The sequence below is a fragment of the Anomaloglossus baeobatrachus genome, chromosome 4, assembly GCF_048569485.1.
Source record: "Anomaloglossus baeobatrachus isolate aAnoBae1 chromosome 4, aAnoBae1.hap1, whole genome shotgun sequence".
Classification (NCBI taxonomy): Eukaryota; Metazoa; Chordata; class Amphibia; order Anura; family Aromobatidae; genus Anomaloglossus; species Anomaloglossus baeobatrachus.
This window is the reverse complement of record NC_134356.1, coordinates 628,049,556-628,069,405: the sequence shown is the minus strand read 5'-3', so window position 1 is coordinate 628,069,405 and position 19,850 is coordinate 628,049,556. Positions and strand designations below refer to the sequence as shown.

General features: G+C 44.8%; 1 protein-coding gene across 1 annotated transcript in view; it reads right to left on the bottom strand.

Moving 5' to 3' along the window:
* Positions 1-19,850, bottom strand: part of RASAL3 (RAS protein activator like 3) — a 60,623-nt gene that overhangs the window by 26,184 nt on the left and 14,589 nt on the right. The window contains exons 2-7 of the mRNA XM_075343008.1: positions 11,851-11,960; positions 8,045-8,123; positions 4,104-4,168; positions 2,594-2,667; positions 232-352; positions 32-130 (exon numbers count right to left, since the gene is read on the bottom strand). Coding sequence (XP_075199123.1) covers positions 32-130; positions 232-352; positions 2,594-2,667; positions 4,104-4,168; positions 8,045-8,123; positions 11,851-11,960 — 548 coding nt within the window. The remainder of the gene's footprint in view (positions 1-31; positions 131-231; positions 353-2,593; positions 2,668-4,103; positions 4,169-8,044; positions 8,124-11,850; positions 11,961-19,850) is intronic.

Sequence of the window (19,850 nt, the reverse complement as noted above, 5' to 3'; positions counted from 1 at the left end):
TTGATTTGACCATAACACAAATTGTTCTAACCTTGTCTGGTTGCACAATTCTGCGGAGATTGTCAATCCATCGATCTCGCTCTTGAACTGAGGAACATCCAAAACAACGACTACCAGAGGCTGTGATGACCTGTGAGATATATCAATGTGTTGTTTGTCAGTAATTTGACCTTCTTCAGGTTGAAATAAACTCTTATTATGTCCGTTAGCAGCATTTTTCCCTCTCATTACCTCAAAGCAGAACTGCTCCCCAAGTATACTGCTGTGCAGAGCCCTTATAATGACGTCTTTCTCATTATTCAGGTCAAGAATCTCCACACCACCCAGGGACTCGTGCGATCCATGCAGGCTCCTGTAATACATTGTATGATTTCAAGGATGGAAATAACAGTATATATTTATAGTGTACCACCACGTTTCTTGTGTTTCCACAATGGCCTCTGCATGTGGGCCTATTAAGAAGCCATATTGTATCTCTTTGTGTCTATAGAGTTATACAAACACAAGGAGGCTTTTTAATTCTCATGAACCCATAAAAATATAGAATACTCCAACATATAATATATGTGGTAAAATAGAAGCATTTTCCCCTAGGGCCTAGGAGCACAGGGTCTATCTACAGATCCATAAGACTGAGATTTATAACTGTAGTAAGTGGAATTAATCACTGTCACATGGAGTTTGGTACAAACTTTGCCGACTCTCTATTCTGTAGACCGCAGGTAAATTTAGTCCTGCGGTCTACAGAACAGGAAGGAGACTCACGGACAAGACAGGAACTTGGAGTGGTGTGATGTCATCATGCTGGGACCAGCGTGATGACATCAACAGGTTGGTCTCATCTGCTGGCAGACTCCTCAGGATCCATGGGTAGGTGAGTATAGGTTTGTTTTTTTTTTCTTGTGGGGGAAGTACTGGGGGACATCCATACAGTGTGGGGGAATACCTGGGGCCATGATACAGTGTGGGGTGATACTGGAGGCCATATTACAGTGTGGGGGGGATACTGAAGGCCATATTACACTGTGGGGTAAATATTGGGGGCCATATTACATTGTGGGGTAAATACTAGGGGCCATATTACATTGTAGGGTAAATACTGAGGACCATATTAAAGTGTGGGGGACATATGGGGGCTATATTACAGTATGGGGGATACTGGGGGAAATGATTTAGTGTGAGGGGTTACTGGGGGCCATATTACAGTGTGGAGGGATCCTGGGGGCAATGAATGATACAGTGTGGTTAAAATACTGAGTCCATATTAGAAGGTGAGGGGATACTGGGGGCCATATTACAGCATGGGGGAAATACTGGGAACCACACTACAGTGTGGGAGTATATGGGGGGCCATATTACACATATTACAGTGTGGGGGAAATACTGGAGTCATATTACAGAGTGGAGGAAATACCGAGGGCCATCATGGAATGTGAGTAAGGCTACTTGGGACCGTCATATAGTGGGGGAGCTACTGGGGGCCGTCATACATTGGGAGAGGCTACTGAGGGCTGTCATACAGTGGGAGGTATTGGGGGCCATCATACAGTGGGAGGTGACTACTGTGGGGCCAATCATGCTGTATATCTATCTATGTGGGAGCTTTGGGTGCATCATGCGGTATAGAGGGGAACTGTACATGTGGGGTCTCAGGAGACATTACTAAATGTTATGTGTACCCAAAAGAACACTGAACTTAGTGTATAGTGATTGTGAAATGGGCACACTGGGGGCATTATTACTTTCTAGAAGGCAAAATGTGGGCACTTTTTTCAAGGGCACTTGCACAGGACATTAATATTTTTATTTAAGGGACAATTTTACCATCCGGAGGGCACAAAGGAAGCTTTCTACTTTGTAAGAGGCACAGTGGGGTACTAAGAGGATCATTAATAGGGGCACATAAGGCAGCAGTGACTCAGTATTGGGGTGTCAGTATGGTGAGGAGTTTGTGCACGTTAGAACTTGGGAATAGATGAGGGCAGGTCAGGAATTGTGAGAAGTCAGATGTGTCTATTTTGTAATCTCTGCAGACAAATCATGGCTGGAAGAAGTTGTCATGTTGATCTGGGCCAGATGGAAAAGACGGAAAAAGTGAACAACTCGGCACGGCACGGTTCAGCGGAGAGCACTGCAGTCTGCTGTGATCCTGGGTTCAAATCCTAACAACATCTTCAAAGAGTTTGTATGTTCTCCCCGTGTTTTCCTGGGTTTCCTCCAGGTTCTCCAGTTTACTCCCACACTCCAAAGACATATTGATAGGGAATTTAGATTGTGAGCCCCGATGGGGACAGTGATGATCACATCTGCAAAGCACTGAAGAATTAAGAGTGCTATATAAGTGAGTAAAAATATAGATACACATTAGGTGAAAGTTGGCGGAACCCACCGAATTTTGTTGGTACCAGCCAACCATCTGAAGTGTATAGGAGCTAAGCGACTCTCTTCTGACAGGTGATGTTGGGGAAGAAAAGGATTTGCCAGTTAGAATTTCAACTCTCACTGCTTTTTTTGGGGGGAGCTTGCCCAAGCTGAGTGTAAGGGGGAATGGGAAGAGATAGCTTTTCAGTATGTACCAATGTAAGGTGACTACCTTTCTTCCAGCTGTAGCGGTGCTATCCCCGTCTTCTTTCTATTCTTCTTTTTTTTCCTCTTCAGAATTAATCCCTATGGAGATCATGTAATACAGGTATACTACATGGCGTATTATAGTATGAAGCTTAGTTCAGTCCTAGATATATTTCCCTTCATAACACAGGAGAGCGTCTTATGACTGCTAGTTGGAGAACTGGACTCCCAAACCATCTCCCACAATAAAGTATATCGCCATATCCATCTCCAACGCTGCCTGCGTTTAGTTTTATAGTTACAATAGAACTTGGTACATCAAAAATGAATATAAGGACTTTATTCTACAAGTAATAAAAAAAAAATGCGTGACGCTGGGTGCATACACCCGGCAGCATAAAAAATGGGACCGCGCATGCGTGAATGACGTATAGGAAAATAACTTTCCTGCGCATGCGCGGAGACTCTATGACTGCCGCCGGGTTTGTATGCTCAATACTTCCGGGTCGCGGTGGCGGTGCACGCGCAATATCCTGCCTTAATGCCGGTGACACCTGGGAATGCCCTTTATAAGGGCGGTCCCTCGACAATACAGACAACGTGTGGTGGACCTTGACAAAGGACACGAAACGTGCGTCGGGCCTGGACAGTGGACATCTTGGATTGCTCCATTTTGTGTCGGGTATGTACTCATGCACCCTGTGTATTATACTAGTGTTACTCTTGGCTTTGATCCATTGAGATACTGACTAATGTTAATGTATGGGTCTGATAGATCCTTGCAGGGACTCCTGATCGAAATTTTTCATATGGCAGCATTTTAACGTTTTGACCATAGTTAGAGAGGGGGTATATCTGATAACTTTATCCGTTTGGGATGTATATTGTGTCCCACTCTGACTATTTTCAATTTTACATACTAATGTCCCGGTTCCCACTCCTGTGGAGTTTTTCATCTCCCCTTGTATTTCTCTCATGCCCCACTGTGACCCAAATCTTGTGTCACAGATGTGGTGTATACTATTTTTTTTAATAGTCTGTATTTTACACATCCTTAATAAAATTGTGTTGGACAATAACTACTCTCATGCGTGTTTTTGGACACATAATTTTTTCAATCCCAAAAAAAGTAACGTTTCGACCCTTATATTTGGGTCTTCATCAGACACAATAGATTCTTGTGTAGGGATCTGCCTTTAAGATGGCGACACTGAAAATCATTGTGAGATCTATAGATATGAGATTTTATAATGTATAGCTGTGGTGGCGCAGTATAGCAGAGCGTCTTACATGTGAATTTATGTTGCAGATGTCAATATGTATTTTACCCTTTTCATTGCAAAGGGTGTTCACAATGATATCCACGGTGGTAATCACTTCTGCTGTGTGGGGTGCATAGCCAATGCGTTTTATAGGAAAGTAGTGTAAGCTGTCAGGTAAACATCTCATACCTTAACGCTCCAAATCTGCACTTGGTTAAAATAAACTGCATCAAAAAAGCAAAGTGTGAACAACAGGAGAAGCGGCCATATTACCTTCACATTGTTGTGTTGGTTCTTTGTATCGGCTTCTGCATTTTCATCAGGAGCGGCATCTGTAACTTTACAGAAGAGCAGATAATTGTCTCCTATCAGAGGGGTGATGGATACGTTTTCTATGATTTGAGATGAGGGAATCTTTCGAAATTTGAATTTGCCAGGTTCAATTATTTTTTTTCCCAAATATTCCATTCGCTTCATAGTGAATACCCAGTGCTGCTAAGCCTTTAATTTCCCAGAATAAATCTATAACACTCAGTCAATGTAAACAGTGCTGACAGTGGTGTACTGGTCATACTGGTAGCCCACACAGCCATTATGGGCATCAGCACCAGTACCCCACCCTGTAATTGGGGCAAAATTGCTTTGTAAGTATCACAATACACGTCCATCTATCTACTTTTAAAAGTTGGAAGATACACCCTTCTGTGTATGCACCATGATGCCTCTGAATATTTTTTGGGGCGGTATGGGTGTACGCTATTAGGGCTTCTGCTATAAAGCCCCATACACCCCTGGGTGCTGGGACTCATGAAGAATGCCTGTGAGCCCTGCTTGCTTTGCACGCACATAGGCCTCCTTCACACGTCCGTGTCTACGGTACGTGTTTGGTCCGTTTCCTCACTTGCCGGAGACACAGGCACACGTAGACCCATTAAAATCAATGCTATGGACCGTGTGTACGTGTGGAGCATATGTGTACCCGTGTGCTTCACACGTAGCCATGTCTCTTTTTCTCCGGCATCTCAGATGTCACAGGGCCAGTATATGGACCACACGGATGTGATCCGTGTGACACGCACCGGAGAAAACACATGTGTTTGTAAAAAAAAAAAAAAAAATTCTATACTCACCTTTCCAGCACTGTTGCTGTCACTTACTTCCGACCCCTGCTCATTATGCTCATTGAATATTCACTCCACTGTGGCCTGGAAGAAGCAGCAGCAGGGAGTCGGCAGGACCGGACACCGAAGATCAGCACCACGGACAGCAACGCCAGGGACAGGTGAGCAGAAAGTTCCCGTTCTCCGTGTGTTAAAACAAATAACACACGGAGAACACACGTTGTGCCATAAAAATGGCACACGGAGGACAATTCGCACCTTTGACACATCCGTGAAAAACATGCGTGATTTACACGGACGTGTGAATGGGGCCTTACACAGATTGATAGCTATCCGTGAGTACATACTCATTGGAGAAGCCAGAACTTGGAATCAAAGACAGCCAGAGGCTTGTGAAGAACACTGATGAAAAATATTAACTTTCACCATGTCTCATATAGGCCAAACCTCTCCAAATATAATCACTGTCTACTCCATACTCATACTTCACTCCATAATGGCTCGTTCCTTGACTCTGCACTGGAGCACAAGAAACCTTCCTTAATTACCTACTTCACGAATTTTCCAGAAGCTCTTCCGGAAGTCCCAAAGGTTACCCTTTATCTTGGGAACCTCACAGACTTTGTGGGAGTGATGGCATGTATGCTATAGGTGGTGCTCTTGCTTGAATGTTTTTTTTAACACAACTCAGTCTTCAATTATCCCACTCAGTCCTTCATACAACAGCACTGTACCAACCTTATAAGCTTCAGTGGAGTTAAGTTGTTGTCCACTACTTTTACATTGATCACCTATTCTTAAGGGGCATTACACGCTGCGATATCGCTAACGATTTATCGTCGGGGTCACAGTGTTTGTGACGCACATCCAGCGTCGTTAGCGACATCGCAGCGTGTGACACGTACGAGCGACCTTAAACGATTGCAAAAGAGACAAAAAATGTTGGTTTTGGAGAGGTCGTCCAAAAAACAAATATCGTTGTCTGCTTAGTATTGATGTTGTTCCTCGTTCCTGCGGCACCACATATCGCTATGTGTGACACCGCAGGAGCGACAAACATCTCCTTACCTCCGTCCACCGGCAATGTGGAAGGACGGAGGTGGGCGGCATTTTCCAGCCGCTCATCTCCGCCCCTCCTCTGCTATTGGACGGCTGCCGTGTGACGTCGCTATGACGCCGCACGAACCACCCCCTTAGAAAGGAGGCGGATCGCTGCGACGTCGCTGCCCAGGTACGTTCGTGTAACGCTGCCGTAGCGATAATGTTCGCTACGGCAGCGATCACACAATATCGCACACACGACGGGGGCGTGTGCTATCGCGCGCAACATCGGTAGCAATTGCTAGCGATGTCGCAGCGTGTAAAGCACCCTTTAGGATAGGTCACAATGTCTGATCGGCCAGAGTCCAACACCCAGCACCGTCGCCAATTAGCTCAGCTTGGTGCCGGCGGCGGCAGCAGACAACGGTAAATACTCATTTCCGGAGCAGTCCCGTCAACTGATAGCGGTCGTGGCAGAGTACTGCACATCCGCCTCATATTGAAATCAATAGGAGGCAGATGTACAATACCCAGCCACGGCTGCTATTAAAGGACAGGCAGCTCCAGTATTTCTGGTCACAGGCTGCTGCTGCCGGCACTAGTAATAGCTTATCGATGGCAGTGCTGAGGATCGGACACCGGCCGACCAGACATTGGTGACCTATCCTAAAGAGTAGTCAACCTCATTAACTTTCTGTTTCACACTATTCACAAGTCTCTTCTAGACTGAAGAATCTCATAGCTCCTCCTAGTTTTCACCGGGTAAAAGTCTTGCCCCGACTACTCTACACCAGCTCACTACTCCCAAATAACAATGAATTTCTGGCTCAGCTCATTCTTTGCTGTCTGTAACGCTCTCCAGTATAACCTCGTAACCTCACCCCTGGTGTGGGTGGATGCTAGCATAACTTTGGTTAGGGGGGAGGTTACACCAAGAAGGGTTAGTGGGTAGGGGGGCCGTTGGGGTTTATATAAGTCAGCCTGGGGTGGAGGATCCCTTTGGCCTTTGCTCCCCTGAGATAGTCCTGCCCGTCCTCCCTATTGAGTGGTAGCATGGTCGTGGTGGCTGTCGGTGGTTGGGGTGGGTCCGGGAAGTTGTTGTAATTTGTTACTAAAGGTTCATAGAAATATGAATCCCTTTAATATGCCGTTTTTGGTTGGTGACCTGGTGATCTGCGGGACTGTCGACAATGGAATGTCGGGTCCCGTGTTTTGTATGTATCTCTTCCCCCCCTTTCTATTGGTGCTCCCGAATTGGTGGTTACGTCTGGGAGTAAGTGTGGTTGAGAGGGATGTTTATAGTTAGTAAGGTTTTATTATTATTATTATTATTATTATTATTATTTTTATTTAATGACCAGATTTATGAGCTTCGAGGACCCCACCCAATCTAAGTTATTTTCTGATGTTTATGTGTTAAATAAAAGGCTGCTGAGGCCATTTCATCCAACCTTGTTATCAGTGTTTTATTTCACAGCTTCTAGGGGTAAGGGGTACAAAAGAATGACGTGAAATGGTTGGGTCACCGTAACTCGACTATACCGAAGTCAAGGTCTTGCTCAGCAATAAAAAATTGTCAACTCTCTTACCAAACCACTTACGTTTATTAGCTCCTTCTGTCCTATCAGTGTTGCGGAGTCTCATAGGTCTGAACTCCGCCAATCCATAAGGTATCACTTATTTTCACTGAACAGCTATCATTTCTTGCTTGTTTTGTCCAGATCACACATTGGAGTAACGTGTGGGCAGAGGTTACTTAGTAGGCCTAGAGTCTGTGCACAGTTATGAGTGTTGCATGTTCCTAAGATGTACCTACAGATGTTGGAAACCAGACAGCACTATTAGCGCTGATGAAGTGTTCTCTGATCGGCTACTTCCGGCAGGAAGGAAGTGGTAAACTCAACGTACCGGGCTGTGTTAACCCTCCATCTGTCATTCTACATTTACCTATCTATTTCTGTATATTATTGGAAGTCTCATAACACTGTAATATATCTCTCGCCTCAAACAATTATCATATAGCTTTAGTCTATGTCTTTATATGAGCCTTACCTGTGTCCACCTTGTCTATCTGTACCACGTCAGTGTTGGACACACAACTTCCTGCACGGCTCCGGGTGCGAAATGCATCCTAAGATTGAGAAGAAGTCCTCTATGTTTAGCATCTTCTGATAATTCTGCATTCTGTCTTAGAGACAGATGTGTATGCACACAGCCATAACTCAAGGTAAAAACAGGTTCTCTGCAAGCAAGTTATCACCAACATGATGTGATCTGTAATGTGATTGACACATAGCGACACACTGTACGCCGATGCATTCATACATGATCAGATTAGTAGCCACCAATGTATTTTGTGGCCATACCTTTGTTTTTAACAGTTTATATTCATTTATTGCTTACGGTACTTTGCACTTATGCACATAATATATTATATGGACATCTACTGTCATTCATTAACCCTTCTAAAGATCTGAAAACAAAAAATACTTATCGGCCACTCCACCACCATCTGCTATTCCTGGTATAGAGAAAGGGATACACGGATCAGAGTCCAGCTGGTCACCGGAAGAAACAATAAAAAAAATCCAAGAAAAATCCAGTAATCCCAAACAATAAAAAATTCCCAAACTTTATTTCACATTTTAAAATTCCATGGTTCACACTCCATTAAAAGGGAAACAGATGACGCGTTTTGGATCCAACAGATCCTTACTCATATCTTCTAAAGATCAGACCTTTTCCTAGGATGATGGTCAACTGTCTTGGATGTTTAATCTGTAGAATGATGGACTCTAAATTGTTTGGAAATCCTTCCCAGATTGATGCGCAGCAGCAAGTGCTTCTGTAAGATCATTTCCTCCTTGGTATTTTGGTTACACGAGTCTAAATGATCCAGACCAGCAAACTGCTAAAACATCTGCTTTTATAGAGGCGGTCACACTTGCTGATGAATAGTTAATCAAATGTACTTGATTAGCGGGACCTGGAAGCTTAGTCAACCTCACAATTTCTAAAAAAGCAGTACGCTGCTTCGGCATTTTCGTCCACTTTTCGGTAAATAATTATTGACACGGTGTCATTTGTCCTGCCGTGTAAGTACCAGATTTTTTTTTTTGCTTAATATGTCCTGATATATAAAGATATAGAATTGAAAGAGGGTGTACTTACTTTTTCTCATGTATGACTAGTATAAAACCTATATAACTTTGTAAAAGTGGCGTAGTCTATATCATGGAGCATAAACCTCTTCAGTTTTTCCATGGATATTGGTGAACTTCTTTTCTGTCTATTGGAAAGTCCAGATATTGTCAAAATTTCCACAATCTGTGAAAAGGTTAAAGGATTATTCTCATAAAAGACAGTTACCTTCCAATCCATGGGATTGGAGATGACTTGCCAATCACTGATGGTCTGAACCCTGGGACCCTCAGGGATCCTGAGTTCATCCCCCATCCTAAATTGAATGGTGATGAGCCAGCCTGGCCTCTACTCCAATCATTACTTATGAGTGTCATGGGTGTGTCACGGGTGACAGACAATCTTGCGGTGTCTGGCAATAGAAGGTCACAGCTTTTGGCTGCGCAAACTGCTCCCTGACTTTCTATTATTCCTGCTGTTGGTATTCAGTATATTAGGTGTCTCCTATGCTTGATTTTTTCCTTTTTCCCCTTTAGAACCCTGGGGAGCTCCTCTTCCCTTCAGCTGCTAATCTGTTGTAAATACGTTTTCCAGTTTGGGGCTCCCTCTTGTGGTCAGTACTGGCGATGCAGTTGATGTGTGGAGCGAAAGCTACACACCTGTGGAGGACTGCAATCAGGGTCATATTGGGTTATTTAACTGAGTAGTTTTCTCTGGTTACTTGCTGGTGATCAATTGCTCCTGTGTTAAAGACATTCTGTAACCAGCTCTGCTTACTTCTAGACCTTCCCTCAGTTAAGTGGTCTTTGTACCTCTGCTGTTTGTTTTCCACTTTTTTTTGTTGCTTTCTCTGCTTTGATACTAATGCATGATTCCTGTTTTGTCTGTGTGCAGTTCGTGGTGGATTTGGATCATTCCCTGCTGGAAGTGTCTGTATACTTAGCTCCATGATTCTGTAAGGTTTGTGTTTCTCATGCTTGGTATTAATTCAGTCCCTCATCTGTATTATTGTTTTTGGATCCCAGTAACATCTGAGTGCTGGTACAGTTGGGGAGACGTCGTGTGACCTCAGGATTTTTCCATATCAGAAGTGCTGGTATATATTAAGGTTTTTACGGCTGCAGACAGTTGCTCTTTCCTATCCTTTCTTATAAAGATAGTTTGGGCCTCACCTTTGCTGAATCTATCTTTTCTGGCTTTGTATTGTATTTTTCTATATCACCATAGCCTTTACATGTGGGGGGCTATCTATCTAGATTTGGGGACTACTCCGATGCAGACTAGCTTTCTTATATTTCTATCTGTGAGATTATTTAGTTCTCCGGCTTTGTAGAGGCGTTCAGGTCATCGTAGGCACGCCCCACGGCTACTGTTAGTTGTGTGTCAGGATTAGTTCTGCAGTCCGTTAAGTTTCCAGCCACTCTGTTACCTTTTTGGGATTACGCAATTTTTGATCCTCCTTGGTCCCTGAATCATAACACTAATCATCTGTATTTCACCTTGGGTTTAAATGCTCTCATTTTCCCTGGACTTGTGCTGGCGATAATCAGTTCCTTTACAAGCACTGGATGCAAGCAGGTGGCTTGCACTCATCTGTAGGATCGTAGTTGCTCTTTGCTGAACTTCTTCCTGAGGCATCTGGAGATAAATTGTCCCTGCTCCCTGTGTCTTCTATAGTGTTTAGTGGGGTTGACGAAGAGCTCATCCCACCCATTCCCTATTTATTACCCAGCTCTAGGGTCATCCTAGGGTCAGGTATCCAGCTCGGCACATAGTTGAGGAACCTATCTAGGGTTGTGAGGGACCCCAGAGACCAGCGGTAGGTTTAGTCAGAGGTCAGCATCTCCAACTTTCCTAGACTCAGGGTTTCCATTCCCTTCCATTTCGACTTTTGCTTGGTACTCCCCTGTACCTAGCGTGACAATGAGACTGCCAAGTACAGGACTTGGCTTTTTCTAGAAATCCCATAGTCAATGAATGGAGTGAAGGATGTGCATATGCACCTCTGCTCCATTCAGTACTGGGCTGCAGAGCCTGTTCTCCAGGCTCCAGAGCCACATTCTCCGGATAAATGGGGGTTGGACCACCAGCGATCAGCAAGTTATTCCCTATTCAATGGATAGGGGATAACTTGCCTTTTGGGGAATGTACATTTAAGGCCCACAAAGATGATTCTTTTATCAATCAGCAAAAATTACAGTGGGAGGTAGAGGGGCAAAATGTAAGTTCTGTAAGATATGGCCTTCAAAATCCTGTTCAATGATGATGAGCCTTGGAGATAAGAATTCATTCTGTTATGGCTGGCTTTTTCATACTGTGCCCACCTTGGGTGGCCTAAACCACTCCCGAATTTTGGTGGACAATGGTCACATGATTTGAGGGTAATACCTCTAATCGTGTGGCTATAGCAAACCACCTTGAGACATGGCTTTGAACTCATCCATCATCCGCAGTAGGACAATCCTGCCTTAATGTCAGCCATAAGAATGGAATGAGGGTCGATTCAGATAACAGACACCAGGTACCAATCATTCTGAGGGCTGGAAGGGTTGTACGAGGTGATGACTATTAGACACATACCTGGACACAATGTACACTGGCCGTATCTGTATGAACATAAACCATCATCATAATAAAAATGAACCCGTATAAATAACCAATGGTCAATGAGGAAGGATAAAAGTGATGGAATTCCTGAATCATACATAACAGTTTACCTGTTCTTCCCCTTTGGAGAGCAAAATACGTCCATCCACAAGGGAGAAGCTCGATACATCCCACACAGGAACTTCAGGGGCCGCAGTTGCCAGAGATGCAGGTTGTGGCTCTGAAAAGATATAGTTAGATATATAAACCCATTGCTGTACAGGAAGCTGCAGCTAAACATGACTGACTATTGCTAAATCATACTACAACTGAAGGTGCTGCACCCATTTGTGGGGTTAGGATTATTTTCAGTCCAAACAAACAAACAAACACAGCCCATTGTCAGCTAATGTTACTCAACTTGACAGGAGATACGAATTGGCATGGTACAGTATATGTACAATTGTTGCTAAATATGCACGTGTGAATAAATTGTGTAGAGATCGCGTGTGTGCAGAGATCGCCTGTGCAGAGATCTTGTATGCAGAGATCATGTGTGCAGAGATCGCGTGTGTGCAGAAATCGCGTGTGTGCAGAAATCGCGTGTGTGCAGAGATCGCGTGTGTGCAGAGATCGCGTGTGTGCAGAGATCGCGTGTGTGCAGAGACCGCGTGTGTGCAGACATCAAGTGTGTGCAGAGATCGCGTGTGTGCAGAGACCGCGTGTGTGCAGAGACCGCGTGTGTGCAGACATCAAGTGTGTGCAGAGATCGCGTGTGTGCAGAGACCGCGTGTGTGCAGAGATCGTGTGTGTGCAGAGATCACGTTTGTGCAGAGATCGCGTGTGCACTGATCGCGTGTGTGCAGAGATCACGTGTGTAGAGATTTCGTGTGTGCAGAGATCGTTTGTGTAAAGATCCCATGTGTGCAGAGATCGTGTGTGTAGAGATTGCGTGTGTGCAGAGATCGTGTGTGTAGAGAATGTGTGTGTGCAGATATTGCGCGTGTGCAGAGATCATGTGTGCAGTGATCGCGTGTATGCAGAGATCGTGTGTGTTGGATGCCAAAATTGGGTGGACCGCATGTCAGTTTTTAAAATTATTTATTTTATTAAAATAAAAAAAAAAAAGCTGCATGCTGTTGCTCATATTTTGATACAAGTCAAGATAAGTGCATGGCTGGGGGATGCAGCCTGTAGCCATATGCTTTATCTGTACTGGGTATCATAATATGGGGGGACCCTATGCCAATTTTTTTTATTTATTTATTTTTACTGTATGCTATAGACTCGCAGATTGGGTCTGTGACTGGAAGCGTCAGACAGGCTGTCACTCAGCATGGGGGCGTGAGAATGTTCTAACAACAAAACTGCACCAAAAAACAGGGAAAAAAACGCAGCGTGCACATGTAGCCTAAGGGCAGCCAAAGCAGAACCAGACTTGCCTGTAGAATGTAGATTGTCTGACTGCAACCAATCACAGACGCTGGTGGGCGAGGAAAGCAGTTCATATTCAAGTAGGGTAATGCGCGGCCCGGGAATTAAAATGAGAGGCCGCGGGAGCAGTGTGACAGCTGGTGACTCGGTGAGTATGAAGCGCTTGCTCCTTCCTACCCCTTTGCGCCTGATTCTGGTTCTCATAGATTATATGGAAAACAAGAATGCCGCGGAGACACCATCACATGTTTCTCAACGCTGGCAGTAAACTAGCCAGGTCTTTCACCGGGAAGGAACAACTATGGGAAGGGCAGTCTCCAGTTAAGGAAACCGCCTATGCCAAAACATGGTATCCATCCACAGACAGCTGTTTCGGGGTATTTGCCCCTCATCAGTGTGGAGTAGGAAAGATTATATGGCAATCGGCATTCAGACAGATACCAGGGATCAATCCCCCGCCAACCCCGAGTCGGGGAGATTGATTTGCGAATCCTCCCATCACTTGTGAGAAACGCAGGGACAAAACGCAAGAAGAAAGAACATGCTGCAGTTTGTCAGAAGTTTGTGACAAATAAACTGCAGACAAAAAAACTGCAACGTGCGCACAGCAAATCTGTATTCTCATAGACTTTGCAGGGAAGCCAAAAGTGAGAATGTTCTAACAACAAAACTGCACCAAAAAACGGGGAAAAAAACCGCAGCGTGCACATGTAGCCTAAGGGCAGCCAAAGCAGAACCTGACTTGCCTGTAGAGGAGGTACTGCCTTTTTGATATAAAGCAGAGTATCTTCAGTAGTGTCAGGTTTGGCGTTCGCTCACATCTGTGTATAAATACGTTGCGTGCAATCCGATAAAAAAATCAGATTGCACTTGCACCAACGTTAAAAAATAAGTCAGTGCTGATTTTTTCCTCAGCTGTTTTCGGCCTGAGGAAAAAAAAATCTAAAAATACTGCACATTGTCACATAAAACGGATGCGAGTAACCAATGTAAGTCTATGGGTGCGGGAAAATAACAGATGACACACAGACCATATGTATGATGTCCGATTACCATTCTAAAGCATAGAACCATGTGAATGGTTCTTTAAACGATTGTAGAATAATAGCTAGTGAGAAAAAAACGCTTGTGATATGGACGATAGTAGAGGAAATAATCGCACACACGCATGACATATGGAATAGCAAACAGACATCGCTTGTCCCAGTTTTCTGGATGAGAATGGGACCTATTTATTATACACAGATGTGAGCGAACCCTCAGATAAAAGAGCAACTAGTTGCAAGAGAAACTTAAAGAGGGTGTCCCCCTACTACCGTTCCTTAGGAAAGTCATCAATATCTGATCGGCCGGGATCCGACACCCGGCACTCCCGCCTATCAGCTGTTCTCATTCCCGGCGGTGGCAGCAGCAGCTGGAAACGCTCAGTTCCGGACCTGCTCCATCTACTGATAGTGGCCACGGCCGGGTACTGCACATACGCTTCCCATCCCATCTAATCATGAAGATGCAAGGTTACCCGAACTGGATGGTTTACCGGCCAATTTTTGCTTCGGCGGACACGGAAGACTGTGAATACTTATATAGGAGGTGTGTGTGATGTTCAATGTAAGAATTAATTGTAAATATGAGTTTTTATTATTTTTAATTTATTTATGTACAGTATTGAAAACATATGTAGAAAGTTGTATTATATCTGTTAGTGGGTGTTTCTTAAATAATTAAAAGATTTACAGTTTCATTAGATATATATATATATTTATATATATTTTTATATATATATATATATATATATATACATATATCTTTTCTAGTAATTATCATTTGCCTGGTGAAGACCTAAAGTCAGAGTTGAAAAAACGCATTGCCTCTCCTGCAAATAAAAGTCTGAGCTACGGTATATGGTGGCTTTCATTCGGAATTTCCTTTATTACTGATGCTATCAGGTTAATCTAAACCAGTGTTCGCACAGCGCCTGGTCCAGTAAAAGATCCATTTGTTGGTTTATGAACACAGAGTCTTGATATTATCGTGTGCGATCATTTATTTGCTGTAGTAAACCATCCAAGGAAGTCCAAGGAAAGTGGAAATGGTGCGACCAGCACATATGTCATCTGAGATTTACCAACGATAACTGTTATGATCCGGAACCATGGAAGACCACCTTAAATCATTGGTAAAAGGTGACAAGAGCATTGGCAACTAATCTGGCCGCCATCCCCTTACTAACCATCAACACTAGAAGTAGCCGAGGGGTGAACTAACATCCTGTGCACCGCGAACCCAGCCGGAGAACTAGCTATCCTAAAGGAAGGAAGGATGAATAGCTCTCTGCCTCAGAAAATAGATAAAGAATAGCTAGCCCCCCACATTCAAAGACTGCGGTGATATAGGAAAACACAATACACAGATAGATGATAGGATTAGCAAAAGTGAGGCCTTAAGCTGGTGTCACACACAGCGACAACGACAACGACGTCGCTGCTACGTCACCATTTTCTGTGACGTTGCAGCGACGTCCCGTCGCTGTCGCTGTGTGTGACATCCAGCAACGACCTGGCCCCTGCTGTGAGGTCGCAGGTCGTTGCTGAATGTCCAGCTTCATTTTTTGGTCGTCACTCTCCCGCTGTGACACACACATCGCTGTGTGTGACAGCGAGAGAGCGACGAAATGAAGCGAGCAGGAGCCGGCGTCTGGCAGTTGCGAAGCTGTAACCAGCGTAAACATCGGGTAACCAAGGGAAGCCCTTTCCCTGGTTACCCGATATTTACCTTGGTTACCAGCCTCCGCCCTTGCTGCCAGTGCTGGCTCCTGCTCTGTGCACCCTGTGGCTGCAGTACGCATCGGGTAATTAACCCGATGTATACTGTAGCAAGGAGAGCAAGGAGCCAGCGCTAAGCAGTGCGCGCGGCTCCCTGCTCTCTGCAGTGTGACATGTAGCTGCAGCACACATCGGGTTAATTAACCCGATGTGTACTGTACCTAGGAGAGCAAGGAGCCAGCGCTAAGCGCGGCTCCCTGCTCTCTGCACATGTAGCACAGCGACGTTATGATCGCTGCTTCTGCTGTGTTTGACAGCTAAGCAGCGATCATAACAGCGACTTACAAGGTCGCTGTTACGTCACAGAAAATGGTGACGTAACAGCGACGTCGTTGTCGCTGTCGCTTTAGTGTGACCCCAGCTTTACTGACTAAATAGGACAGGACAGGAAAGGGACTGATGGTTGTCAGAGAAAAACCCTCCAAAAATCCAAAACCTGATAGTACAAAAAGCCCTCAGATCGCTAGATCTGAACTCCGTCCTATACCAGGCACTCTTGTCATACCAATGAACAGAAAGCAGGAACCATACAAATTCAAGAAGCAACAAACACATGGACTTATAGGAGCAATACTCCAAACATAGCTGCAGGGAGCTTCCCAGCTAAGCAACTGAGAGGGAAGATTCCTGCATGCAAATAAACTGACATTAACCACAGCAAATGACAAACTCAGATAAGAGCAAAAAGAACCAAACAACAAATACAAAGCCAAGCACTTATCTGGGGTAGATGTGGTCTGGAGCGGGATGAAGCAGGCTGGTGAACAAAGAACAACTGACATCCGGCATAGCCTGCCAGCAGACCAGGGTTTAAATAGGCAGACAGTTAGCAATGGAAACGCCCATTGCTCAACACACCTGGTCTCTGTCCAAACCATTCCTGGCCACAAGAGGGAGCCTCACAGCAGCAAAAGCATAACTGACATTCACAACAGATAACTCCTAGGCAGCAAGCCCGCTGTCTGGGTGTTATACTTGACACTGATCTCTCCTTCACCTCCCACATACAATTTCTTGCTCGCTCCTGCCGCTTGCACCTCAAGAACATCTCTAGAATCCGCCCCTTTCTCACAATGGAAACGACAAAAACCCTCACTGTGGCCCTGATCCACTCTCGCCTTGACTACTGTAACTCTCTATTAATTGGTCTCCACCTAACTAGACTCTCTCCTCTACAGTCCATCCTTAATGCAGCAGCCAGGGTCACCTATCTGGCTAACCGCTACTCGGATGCCTCTGCTCTGTGCCAGTCATTGCACTGGCTGCCCATATATCATAGGATCCAATTCAAATTGCTTGTTCTCACCCACAAAGCTCTCACCAGTGTGGCACCCCCTACATCTCCACCCTCCTCTCTGTCTATCACCCCACCCGTTCTCTACGCTCTGCAAGCGATTTTCGACTAACATCCACACTAATTCGAACCTTCCACTCCCGGATCCAAGACGTCTTCCGAGCTGCACCAACCCTCTGGAACGCTCTACCCCAAGAAGATAGGACAAATCACAACTTACTCACCTTCAGACGCACCTTAAAAACGCATCTTTTTAGGGCGGCCTATCACACTCCCTAATCAAATCCAATTCACACAGTCCCTCTACAACTTCTCACAACATAACCCCACGTCAAACTCCATGCCACCCAAATGCTTCTCAAGGTTCAGCCCAAGTGGTCCAGGAAGCCATTATCTATCCTCCATTTCCTTGAGATGGCTGGATTGTCATTGCAAATAAGCATTGTACCTTGCCCCCCACCCCCATCTCATTGTAGATTGTAAGCTCTCACAAGCAGGGTTGTCTTTTTTTCCCATCTAAATATTGTATTTTCCATAACTGTTACTTGCTTGTATATGATCCTCCTGAATTGTAAAGCCCTGCGGAATATGTTGGCGCTATATAAATAGAGATTATTAATATTATTTATATATCCATCCCTTTTAATTACATCCAATTAAAGGGACTATAAGCTACATCCACAACCAGTGAGCTAACATGCTGTATATAAGAGCCCGCTGGTGGTTGCCGCAGCTTATAGTCGCCAAATCTGGTGACAGGTTCCCTTTAAAATGTCAAAAAATATATCTCTAACACAATCACAATGCCATGCTCATCTAGAGTGGTCCGTAGTCTCTGCCTGGCTCACTAAGGACCACTCTAGATCAGAATCACATTGCCATTTGTTTTTTGTGTTGGAGATATAGTTTTTGATATTTTAGTTAAAATGGATTTTTATTATAAATGTCAGATCACATATGTGCTGGTCGCACCTTTTCCATTTTCCTTGGATTCATTGGAGACTATCAACCGTGCACTAGACAGGTGAGCTGACTTTTTTTGCTCAATTTGTTTTTTCACAGTGAATTACAATGGTTAACTTGGCCTATTTGTCCCTTTTCCTCTTTCTCCACAAGCAGATGCATATATTCTGTAATTATGTTGAGTCCACCTTCTTGGGGGCTTTTCACAGAGGCACCGAAAGAGCTGATCCTAACGCTCTGAGAGAACAAACTGTCAAGGGTGTGCCACAGTTGACAGAGAGTCCTGTGGCGTCCAGCTGTAGAAGGTCACAGCTTTTAGCTACCCAAACTACTCCCTGACATTCTATTCTTCCTGCTGTGGTGTAAATGGTATCCTATGTACCTTATCTACTTGGGGTTAATCCCTTTCCTTTTAGGACTGTGCAGATATCCTCACCTTTCAAACTGTTAGTCATCATCACTTCCCCTTGTGTCCTTAAATACCCACATTTCCTCTTGGTGTTTGCTGGAGATAGAGTTCTATGCGTATACAGGCCCTGGATGCAAGCAGTTGGCTTGTATTTTTCTGAAGAAACGTTGTTTGTTGCAGTTCCTCTCCTTGAGTATTCTTGGAGATAATTCATTTATTCACTTCCCCCTTTTTTTGCTCACTGTGTCTTCTTTAGAGCTTAGTGGGGTTGACTAAGTGCTCATCCCATCCGTTCCTTACCTAAAGCCCAGTTCAGTGTCAGCCAGGGCCAGGATCCTGCTCGGTACATAGGTGCAGAACCTATATAGTAGTGTCAGGGGTGCCAGGGGCCAGCAGAAGGTTTGGTCAGGGGTCACTATCTCCCCCTTCGATAGACACAGGGTTTCCCTTCCTTTTTTCTCCATATGCCTGGTACTTCCCCATACCTAGCATGACACAAACCTTCTGTGATATTCATTAAAGATTATGTTCCAAATAATCTATACTACATTGCTGATTTTTTTGCATAATTAAGGCCACCTAAAAGTTGGTAAAGGTCTACTTCCAACTTCTTGAAAGTGGAACCCATTTATATCTGGTGACAGCTCCACCCAGGAACAGTCACCACCATGACCCAGTCCAAAGCTGTCTATGGAAGATATGGAGACAATCTAGCCAAGAACTCACCTGAATTTAAAAAAGAAAGCCACATGCATGTGTGACCACCTCCCCACTTTTTCTTGACTGGATACGGGGAAACGTGGCGTAAAGGGGGCTGTACACGCAATGACATCGCTGAGATGTCGTTGGGGTCACGGAATTTGTGACGCACATCCGGCCTCGTTAGCGACGTCGTTGCGTGTGAAACGTACGAACGACCGCTAACGATCAAAAATACTCACCTTATCGTTGATCGTTGACACGTCGTTCTAATCCCAAATATTGTTGCTGGTGCTGGATGCAGGTTGTTCGTCGTTCCTGAGGCAGCACACATCGCTACGTGTGACACCCCAGGAACGACGAACAACACCGTACCTGCATCCTCCAGCAATGAGGTGGGCGTGACTTTCTTTCGGCTGCTCTCCGCCCCTCCGCTTCTATTGGACGGCTGCTGTGTGACGCCGCATGAACTGCCCCCTTAGAAAGGAGGCGGTTCGCCGGCCACAGCGA